Source organism: Puma concolor, chromosome D1 (genome assembly GCF_028749965.1).
Source record: "Puma concolor isolate L17-30 chromosome D1, mPumCon1.1.hap2, whole genome shotgun sequence".
NCBI lineage: Eukaryota > Metazoa > Chordata > Mammalia > Carnivora > Felidae > Puma > Puma concolor.
The window spans coordinates 5,279,397-5,290,220 of record NC_141676.1 but is presented as its reverse complement, the minus strand read 5'-3'; the positions used below and the strand labels follow the sequence as shown (position 1 = coordinate 5,290,220).

The window sequence follows — 10,824 nt, the reverse complement described above, 5'->3', positions numbered from 1 at the left end:
ACCGGGCTGACCCCCGCCCCCACCCCACCCCCGCCCCCCCACCGCTTTCCTCCCAGGGGAAGGGGGCCAGGTGCCTTCGTCTTTCCCCGTCCACACCGCCCCCACACACTGTCCAGCTCCTTGTCTTCTCCTCATCAGCCCCGGGTGCCCTCCCGAGGACGGAGGCAGAGCGTGGGGGAGGCCCCCTCCCGCGGCCCCGGCCCCCTCCCTCAGCAGGGGCTGCAGAAGGGCGTCCCGAGGGGCCGGCGCGCCCGCTCGCCACGCCTCCGGGCTCTCACCTGGCCCCGCGCCCCGCCCCCCGGCCGCGGGCGCGCACTTCCTCCCGCCGCCCCGCCCCTTCCACATTCCTGCCCCGCCGGCCGCCCCGCGCGCCGCGAGCCGAAGCCCGCCGAAGCCCGCCGGCCCGCGATGAAGGCCGCCCAGACCGCGGACGCCGAGGCGCCGCCGGGCGCACGGTCCGTCAAGGTGGTGCTGGTGGGCGACGGCGGCTGCGGGAAGACGTCGCTGCTGATGGTCTTCACTGAGGGGGCCTTCCCCGAGGTGAGTGGCAGCCCCCAACCCCGCCTCGCGCGCTCCCCGCCCCCAACCCCGGCCTCCCAAGGGGTCTCCCAGCAGAGTGTGGGCGCCAAGGCGTTTCTCGCTCCGCCATCGGCAGCGAGGGCCTCGGTGGTATCATCTGCAAAGTGGCAAGAATGGCACGTACCTGGGAGAGGTGTCGTGGGACGGACTTGGGCCAGCTGGGTACCCGGCAGATCCTAAGAGAGCACTTGGTGGCGCGGCATGGCTCGGAGGGACTGAGGACACTGGAGCCACCCTTGCCTGGGTTCGAATTACGACTTTGCCACCTAAAGCTGTGCACCCTTGGGCTAGTCCCCTACCTCTCTGTGCCTGTTTTAACCGCATCAGAGGAATAAGGATGGTGCCCACCTTCCAGGGTCACTGTGAAGGGTGAGTTAGTACGGGTTAAGGGCTCACCTCTGAGCCGGCGACAGGAAAGACTCACCGATAGTTGGCAGATGTCATCTCTTCTCCACCAGCTCTTGCCTGTACAACGGACGTGTCGTGGGCTCTGTCTTGGAGGGCCAAAGCATACCAGACTCAGGTCGGGCAGCTTGTTTGGCACCTCAGCTGTCTTCTAACAAACTGTGTGGCCCTCAGTAACTTGCTTAGCCTCTCTGAGCCTCTGTTTCCTCACACAATCTCATAGGGCAGGAGACTTAAGAGTGGTGGTGAGGCAGAATTAAGGTAAGGCTGAGAGACAGCCCCTGTGGACCTGGCACATCCTGGACGCTCTGGGCACGTGGGCCCTCAGTCCTTCACTAGCATGCTCATTGACTGTCTACGCGGACTCACAGGCACCAGGACAGGGGCTGGACCCACTCACTGTGCCACCTCTCAGCCCAGTTCTCCTGGGAGTCCGGGGGTTTGCTTCCAGCATTTCTTCTCCCTCCTGCCTGTCCCAGCATCCTCCAAACCCCTGGGTTTGCTCAAGCCCTGGGAGTCCGACGGGGGGAGGCAGGAGAGGCCAGGCCTGGTAAAAGTGTCAGACCTTCCTTTCCACTGTGGCAGCATCGAGCCAACTTTTGCTTTGTGGTTTATGGAGCTGACGTCACCTCCGCTGGCCAGTCACATTTTTAAGTTGGGTTGGACAAGTTTCTGGGCCCCCACATGCTGCGCATGGGAACCCAACAATTACGACACGGTGGGGAGAGTGCCTGCAGAGGGACCAGGCCAGCCAGGGTCCAGGAGACCAGCTAGGAGGAGTATCTTGGGCTCTGAGACATCCCTGATGGCAAGGCTCATCCTGATTCCAGAGAGGTGGCGGCGTGGAAATGGTCGTCTGGAAGTTGATGGAATGTGTGTTTTGAAGGATAGGCTGCAGCTGGCCAGGAGAAGGGAGGACATGCTTGTCACCAGGGGGATGGACCTGACCTGTCCTCATCTGTTTAGGGACCCCTCTGTCTCCAGGCCCAAGAAAGACCTTTCCTTTTAAGAGAACTACAAGGTCCAAGTGCTGGAAAGGCCTCATGTTACAGGTGGGAAAAGTGAAGCCACAGCGACAGTCTTGCCTTAGGGAGCCCAGTGGTGGCAGTGCAGGTCAGGAGCCCAGTTCTCCCCGCCCCTGACCAGAATACTCTTCGTAGCCCCCGGTGCTCTGCCTGCCAGACCAGCCTTCTGCTCCTGCCCCTAAACTCCTCCTCCTGGCAGCCCTCCAAGCTATGGGAGCCAGCAGCTAGAAGACTTGGAGGCCCCCAAAGAACAGAGAGTAGGCTGGGATTTAAAGGGGCCTCAGTGACTCTTGTCTGTCTGTGGCCCAGCCTTGGGGCAGGGGAACAGAGTAGAGAGAGCTCCTGAGGCAGAGGCAGTCCAGGCTGGGCACCAGCCTCTGCCCAGTCCTGGCTGACATTTGGCTCAGCAACCATTCCAAAGCCCAGGGGTCCCATGGAGGAGTGGGGAGGGGAGGGGGCAGAGAGCACCAGCCCTACCTTCCAGAACCAGCTGAGCCCCTCCTGGTCTGCACAGGGACTCTCATGGGTGTGAAACCCCTGACTCTCTTCTTGACCTACGTTCTCCTGTCCTATAATGACCCATCTGTCTGTCTGTGAGCCCCATGAGGACAGATCCAAGCCTGAGTCATCTCCGCCCTAGTCTAGCTCAGGCCTCACCCTGCCATCCTGGCTGAGGACAGCTTAACAGATAAGATTAGGCACTTAATGGTCAGAGTGACCCTGCCTGGTGGTTCAAAGAACACAACAGAAGGTGTAAAAGTCTCCAGGATGACATTGCAGAGTAGGGGGGAGGGTTGTGACAGTTCCAAGCCCCGGGAGCAACCCAGCCACGAAGCCTGGAATGGGACTTTCCTACCCACTCCTGGCACCAGGGGCCAGAGAGTCGGTGACCTCAGGAAAAGGCACATGACCGGGGACAGAGCCTGACCTCTGGAGCCAGAAAGACCTGACTCCATCCTTAGCCGGCTGTCTAGTATGTTACCTCGGGCAATTCACTTCCCTCCTCTGTCCTCGTCAGGAAAATGGGAATAGTGCCCACTTCCCAAGGATGCAAGGGTCAGGGACAGTACGCATGGAGGGCCACGCATGGTCGATGCCTAGAAAATGTGCACGACGCTGTCATCTCCACAGGCATTTGCGAGGTACTGACACGTGTCTCCCAAGAGCTTTGTGGCAGGTTGCCCTCCGCGTCACATCAGGAGGGGTCCTGCCACAGGTGAGTGGGTGAGTGGAAGCAGGTGTCAGTGCCCTCCACGGTGATAGGCAGGGGAAGGGCGCATCCCCTGGAGGGATGGATGGATGGCAGCTGGCGCGGACATTGCCCCTGGCGACCAGCTTTCTAAGTAGTGGGCATTGATGCTGGGCCTTGCCTGCCAGTCGGTCTCCCCTACACTAAAAAGGGAGACTCTTCTTTAACCAGAGAGGGGACGGGCCCAAAGTCACACAGCTGGTGAGGGCCAGAGCCAGTCCTAAAGCGGGAACATCTGATTCCAAAGCCAGTGCTCCTAGCCACCAAGTCACGCTGCCTCCCACCAGACAAAGGGCCTGAGGGGAGGGGGCCAGGGCAGGGGGGTGCTGGGGAGGTGGGTGGAGCCCTCGTCTGTACCCACTAGTAGAGAGAGTGACAGGTGGCTAGGGTCCAGGGCGGATTGAACCTCTATCCCAGGGTCAGCCTCGACTTCCCCATCTGCCCACTTTGGGACTCACCTTTCTCCATCCTCCCCCTGTACCTTCCCACGTGGCCTGGAGGACCGCACTGACCCACCACTAAGGGGCCGCCCCTCCACGCAGCCAGGGCCTGACTCAGAATGCCAGCGGGCAGGCAGGCAGGCAGGCTTGAAGTCCTCCTGAGTCACAGGCAGCTGGGGGCCCCACCTGGCATTGGAAGGGGGGAGGACAGGGTCTCCCTATGCTGTGATCCCGCCAGCCAACCCTGAGCAAGCGGGTGAGGCTTGGGGACCCAAGACGTAGCTGGTCTAGCTTCCCGCTCCAGCCAAGGGCTTGTGTTGTGGTAGAGTTTTGAAAACCTCCTCACCTGTTGCTCAGACCCCATCCGTAGAAGCTCCCCCTTCTCATTTCTGCGTCTTGTGCGCAAAACCCACCCTGTTTCCATTCACCCAGCCTTTACGGAGAAGGAATGCAGTCAGGCTCTCAGCCTGGGCAGGAAGGGCATGTGGTCTGGGTGACTTCCTCCTGATGCCCGCAGGGCAAATAAGAAAGGCAGAAATAGAGAGGGTGTGGGAAGGGTTCCAGAAAGGCATCCTGGGGGACGTGGCATGGGGCAGGGGCCTGAGAGGTTGAGAGACAAAGCAGGGACCCTCCCCCCCAAAAGCTGCAAAGCTCCCCAGGGCACACAGTGAGCCTTGTTTATTACTTGTTCCCCAATATCCAGAGCCAGAGAAGGTGCCGATGTTTACTGAATGAATGTGTGAACGAACGAATGAATGAATGAACGAACGAACAGATGTAGGTTAATGTCATTCTAGGAGGAGGGGACAGAATGAAGGAAGACTCAGAAATGGGACAGTCCCCCATCCAGGGGGACAAAGATAAAAATAACAGTGGCTGGCATGTGTAGAGTGCTTATTTTGTGCCAGGCTCTGCACAGAGCCTCTCACTGAATCCTTACAGCAGCACCCTGCATTCGGTGCTTTTAATATTCCCACTTTACCGTCAAGAAGGCCGGGGAGGTTCAGGGCCTTGCTGGGGCAAATAGGAGGAAGCGGCAGCTCGAGGCCTCAACCCTGCTGGCCACAGCCTGCTTCCCGGAGACTGTCTCCCTCACACCGTCAGACTCCCAAACCGGAGCTGTGCTGCAGGCATTCGTGGGCTCTCTCTGGCCTGGGCAGTGCGGGCCACCCTGCTTCAGAAGCTGTCCTCACAGCCTGCATCTTGTCCCCTTCTTCCTCAGAGCTACACCCCCACTGTGTTTGAGCGGGTCACCGTTAATCTGCAAATGAAGGGCAAACCCCTGAACCTCCAAATCTGGGACACAGCAGGTGGGTATGCAGGGCTGCGAGGGCGGGAGGGGAGCCTCACATGCCCAGAAGCCAAGCCCTACTCCTTTCCTTCTGAACCAGGGAGGCCAACCAATCACCAAGGGACAGGTGTTGGCCAGGGTTAGGGTCCCCAGGAACCCGAACCCACTTTGCCTCTGTGCCTGTGTCTGCTGCCTCCCCCAGCCCAGGGTAGCCAAGTGCATCCTGCAGACAAGGGGGATTCCAGAGCGCCTTCCTCTCAAGGGGTGAACTGTTCCTGGCCTCCTAAGCATTCCACCTTGGCTTTAGCTTCCGTAAGAACTGCCTGACTTTGACCTCTGCCCTCCAGCTTCCTGACTTCGCCTACATGAGGGTTCGGTCACATCCATGCCAGAGCTGACCGCTAACCCCAGGGAGGCCCAGCAGCCCCCTTACCGTCATGCATGCGCCAAGGTGCCTTTCCCCAGGGTCCTACCGCTTCTTAGTCCTCAGCCCCATGCCCGGGGCAAAGCAGGCTTCTGCGGGATGGGCTCAGTCCCTGCAGACTGGGCTTCCGCCCTCCCCTCCGCTCCTTCCAGAACAGGGCTCTCTCAGCAAGTGGTGTCACCCAGGCCAGGGCTGGCACATCCCACGGGCAAGCCAGGGGAACACTGCCCCGAGGGAGACATTCACGTGGAATGACCAGCTAAGCACTGAATCTGCTAAGACCTTGAGGCACACAACCAGGCCCTGATCCAGACGCCCCTGTCTGGTGGGATGACCTCCCTGATGTTGGGGGAGATCTGGAGGGAGTGACCACCCCCACTCTCCGCAGGACAAGTTGACTATGACCGCCTGCGGCCCCTGTTCTACCCTGATGCCAGTGTCCTGCTCCTCTGCTTTGATGTAACCAGCCCACACAGCTTTGACAACATCTTTAACCGGGTAGGTACCAGGGACTTGGGGAGGTACAGTCCCCATAACCAGGCCACTCCGCTCTGCCCCCACCCTTGACTCAGCAGACTGCCAGAGTGTGGCAGGCCCTGGATGGCATCCAGTCCAGCACCTTTAGCATATATATGGGGAAACCGAGGCCCAGAGCAAGGGTAGCAACTTGCCAGAGGTGCCGTAGGGATTTGGTGGCAGGGTCTGGCCTCATATTCCCAGTCCAGTGCTCCTTGCCTGCTCTGTACTGGACTCAGAATGCTGTGGCTCTTTCCTTGGTGACCCTGCCTGAGAATACTGGATGACTCAGGGGCCCCTGCATATCCCCAGCCTGGGCCTGCCCAAAGATGCATGAATGGTCAGCTTCTAGCAGCTCAGCCCCCTTCTGTGTGACCGCTAGCTTTTAGCAGCCTCCCAAACTACCCACCCCCCAGGTATGTCGGGGGTTCCCAAGGCTTCTCCCTGCCCCCAGGTGTCAGGGATGTGGTCCCTTGAGTTTTTCTGCTCCTACCCCACTGCTGCCAGGCCTCCACGTGAACTGTGTGCTTCAGGGTTCCGGAGCACAGCTGGTGACAGCATCAGTAACATTAACCACAGTGACGATGATAATATTTATTGAGAACTTTCCTTATGCCATGCACCGTTGTGGGCGGGCACTTCCACACGTTCACTTGTTCACTCCATCTAACAACCTGATGGAGCCCATAGTAGTATTATCTCCAGAATGGATCCTTTGCTCCAAGATACACATCTATTCAAGTGGCAGCCTTGATGGGGCCTCCCGGGTGGCGCTGTTGGTTAAGCATCTGACTGGCTCAGGTCATGATCTTGCGCTTTGTGGGTTCAAGCCCCGCATCGGACTCTGTGCTGACAGCTCGGAGCCTGGAGCCTGCTTTGGATTCTGTGTCTCCCTGTCTCTCTGCCCCTCCCCCACTCATGCTCACTTGCGCGCGCTCTCTCTCTTTCTCTCTCTCTCTCTCTCTCTCTCTCAAAAAATGAATAAATATTTTAAAAAATTTCTTTTAATTTAATAAAAATAAAATGGCAACACATCTGTGCACCAGGCACTGTTCTAGGTGCTGGGGCCCTAGGAGAGATGGTGGGTGGTGGTGGCTGTGACCAGGGTGCTAGCAGGGGGCATGGTGAGAGGTGGGTGGGTATAGACCCTGTTTGGAAAGCCATCAGGATTTACAGATTGGATGTAGGTGGGAGAGACGCCTTGACCAGAGCAAGTGGAAGGTAGCCTTGCCATTTCCCCCCGCTCAGATGAGAAGGAACAAGGGGTGGGTGAGGAGGTGGGAGATGGGGGCCTGTTGGACATCCCAGTGGAGGGCCAGGTAGACAGGCGGAGGTCTTAGTCTGCCGTTCCCAGGAGAGGGCCAGGCCGGGCTGGGCAGATCCATTTGGGGACTGCTAGTGGGGAACAGCTTTGGACAAGATGGGGTGGGGGTAGGGAGGACCCTTGAAGACCCAAGGAGAAGAACCAAGAGAGCAGGGTCCTAGGGCAAAGCGCCACCCAGGTCGTAGAGGAGGGAGAGATCCCTGGCTGGTGCCAGGGCTCAGGTAGGTTGAAGGCTGAGGATTCACTGTTGGATTTAGCAAGGTGAAGTCATGGTGGAGACCATTTTTGGAGACTGTTTTCAAGTGCGGTTGTGTGGAGGGGGTTGGGGTCTGGGGAGTCAGCCCAGGACCCCACCTGGGCCCCATCTGTCTCCAGGAGCCAGACGGTTTGATGCCAGTATTTTTCCAGAACACAAACTGAGCAGGCATGCACTCCTAGACATATAAAGCCCCCGTCTCCAGATTCTAGACTTCCCAGTGGTTGTCCAGGCTGGAATAACCAGGCCCCGGAGCCTCACATTCCAAAGAGCAGCTGACACAGAACAGAAGTGTTCCCTCCGACAGGCAAACAGCTGCTGCATCCATTTTGTGAGCTGCTTTATTTTTAAAGGATGACTTATTTCCTTATATATCTTACCCAGCTGGGAGGTGGACTTGGGAGCCCTTACCTTGCAGAGCGGCAGGATTCTAGACCAGGTGGGAGCAGGGCTCTGGGCCCCAGCCCCTGGACTCAAATCCTGCCACTTCTAGTCGTGTGGCCAAGGCCAAGTTATACAGCCTCTCCAAGCCTCAGTTAGTGCATCTGTACAATGGGACTGATGATAGAACTTGCTTCACAGGGACTTGGGGGATTGATGATATCATACATGTGAAGTCTTAGAGCCTAGCTCAGAGTAGTTCTCCCTAAATGTTGGCTGTACTGATTATCACCACTGGAGTCTGCCTGGGGAGCAGGAGAGTGACCCATCCTCCCCATCTGCAGAAAAGAACAGTCCCTATGACTAATACACACCTGCACTGCCCCCCTCCCCGCAGTGGTACCCAGAGGTGAACCACTTCTGCAAGGAGGTGCCCCTCATTGTCGTGGGCTGCAAAACGGACCTGCGCAAGGACAAGTCGCTGGTGAAGAAGTTGCGGAAAAATAGACTGGAGCCTGTTACCTACCACAGGGTAGGAAACTCTGCCCAGGGGCCCGGTTCTGGGGGCGGGGGGAACTTCTGGGTACGCTGATGTAGCCCAGCCTGTCAGCAGGGCCAGACATCCAGCACACTTAAGAGTGGGTCAGGGCAGGGGTCATCTCAGAATTGCCTGGGTTTGGAAGTGGTACCTAGAACACTCTGGAAGGTTCTGCCTATGGAAGAGAGAGCCAGTGGTGTGCACATTCAGATAATCCTACCCATCCACTTCACGGATAGGGAACCTGAGGTCTGGAGAAGAACACTTAGCTCTTCTGCAGGCCCCTCTCTGCTACATACCTGGGAAGTCAATTAGTTGGTGCCTTGAGAGGCAGGGACCCATCCTGGAGCTGAGGCAGGAAACCCAACGAAGCCACGAGAGTGCTTGGTCGAGATCGGGGGCAGGAGCTGTAGGGGTCCTAGAAAAACTCTCCTTCCACTTTTGTCCTGGAGACTCCCTAGGATGACCACGAGGGCTGCGGGGAGGCGGGACGTGAGGCCCCCAAGTCCTGTACCTCATGGCAGCCCTGTGCACTCTCTCTGTTAGGGCCAGGAGATGGCGAGGTCCGTGGGCGCAGTGGCCTACCTTGAGTGCTCGGCCTTGCTCCAGGAAAACGTCCACGCGGTCTTCCAGGAAGCAGCCGAGGTGGCCCTGAGCAGCCGCAGTCGCAACTTCTGGAGGAGGGTTACCCGGAGCTTTTGTGTGCTGACCTGACATCTTGAGGCCTTCCCTGCCCCCACCACCCCAGCAGCATAGGAAGGAGCTGGGTGCTGACCTTCTTTCTGCCCACTTGACTGGGCTAGACCCAGTCCCCAGGCTGTGACTACCGAACTGCACCTCAAAACAGATGGACACCATGAAGGCCGGGCACCGGACCCCGGGTCTGTGGTCCCTGGACTGGAGCGTAACCCCCCTGAGGCCTGAGGAAGGGGATTCCAGAGCCCACCAGCCCTGTGGGGGCTAGCCCTGGAGTGGCCTAGAATGACTACCAGACGCCCAGCCCCCAGCCTGGACCGCACATCCGGAAGCAGCCTGTGCAGCCTGGTGCCGCCTAGCGGCTGTTCCCAGGGCTGCACCTTCAGGACCTTGCGCTTCTAGGAACCTGGGTCAGAACTCACACCTTGCCCTTCCCCCTTCCCCCTTCCCCCTTGCCCATCCAGTGGTAACTATAACAAGTAAAACAACATCTTTTGTCAGTTATATCATGTCTCTTGCTTTACACGCATGTTCCGTAGCAGGTAAGAATTCACCACCTGTAGGCACTGGAGGGGAACCTCTTGGATCCAAACCTGGCTTTGTCACCTTAGGACCTTGGGCAAATTACTTCCACCCTCTGCATCTCAATATCCTCATCTGTGAAATGGGACCAATCACAAATGATGTCATGGAGCCTTTAGATGAGTAAGAGCCTCATGAGACACACGCAAAGAACTTAGCAGGTGCCTGGCACACAGTAAGTGCTCACAAAACATTCACAAGTCTTATTTTAGTTTATGATAAATATGTAATACTGCAGAGCTGTAATATACGTAATATACTCGATATTATATTAATTATCTCACATGATCAGAGGGGCCAGCAGGAGGAGGCTGGAGATTCAGGTAAGTTGATGTTGCAGTCTTGAGGCTGAATTCTGCAGGGTGGCAGGCTGGATACTCAGGCAGGCTTTCTGTGTTGCTGACTTGAGGCAGAATTCCTTCTTCCTCGACAAATCGGTCATTTTTCTTAAGGCCTTCAACTTATCGGATGAGGTCCTAGCACGTAGAACCAGCCACAAACACACACCCCTTCGGTTTCTTTAGAAAAAGCTCGAGGGAGGGACCACTTCTGCCTGGTGAGGGCTCACAGCTTGGGTTACAGAACTGAACGGAGGCAGGTGAAATGGTGTTAGGGGCCCGCTCTAAAAACCCCACGTGGATTACAGGCTCTGTTTCAGGCTTTTACTAGAAACTGCTAGGGAAGGGAAATAGCTTTTCCTGGCCTAGATTTTAGCTTGATTTTCCTCCCCGCCAAGCATACCCCATGCCCAGAATGTTCTTCCCTATTCTCCGCTTCCTGCCCTCCCCAATCCCAGCTCAGACCGCTCTCTTCTGTAATTTCCCAAAATACGTGTTCCTGGAGCGCTGATATTTATGTCGCCATGATGCTTTTCACACTGACTTCTTGTGCCTCTGTCTTCTTGCACTAGACCTTGACTTCCTTGAAGTAAGGATCCTATTGGCTTCATCTTTTTGTCCCTCAGCTCCTAGCTGAGGATGTGGCTTGGCCTTTTGGCATTGATGATTGTTCCATCCCTGGAGTCAGTGGCAGATCTGGGTTTGAATGTCAGTGCTCTCATTTTCCATAGCTATGTGATTTTATGAGAGGTAACACTCTTTGAGCCTCAATACCCCATC

The 10,824-nt window shown here is 57.3% G+C and overlaps 1 protein-coding gene across 1 annotated transcript; it reads left to right on the top strand.

Moving 5' to 3' along the window:
• The first annotated feature begins 360 nt into the window (after positions 1 to 360).
• Positions 361 to 9,628, top strand: RHOD (ras homolog family member D). Its single transcript, XM_086676796.1, has 5 exons — positions 361 to 540; positions 4,921 to 5,008; positions 5,802 to 5,911; positions 8,288 to 8,422; positions 8,975 to 9,628. Exons 1-5 carry the CDS (start codon positions 409 to 411, stop codon positions 9,140 to 9,142), a joined length of 633 nt encoding a protein of 210 aa, XP_086532922.1. The 5' UTR covers positions 361 to 408; the 3' UTR covers positions 9,143 to 9,628.
• The last annotated feature ends 1,196 nt before the right edge of the window (positions 9,629 to 10,824 follow it).

Excerpts from the sequence above, each read along its gene's own strand:
- RHOD (XM_086676796.1), top strand. The coding sequence starts at position 409 with ATGAAGGCCGCCCAGACCGCGGACGCCGAGGCGCCGCCGGGCGCACGG. Across the intron at positions 5,009-5,801 it reads CCAAATCTGGGACACAGCAG|GACAAGTTGACTATGACCGC; the intron begins GTGGGTATGCAG and ends CACTCTCCGCAG. Across the intron at positions 5,912-8,287 it reads TTGACAACATCTTTAACCGG|TGGTACCCAGAGGTGAACCA; the intron begins GTAGGTACCAGG and ends CCCTCCCCGCAG.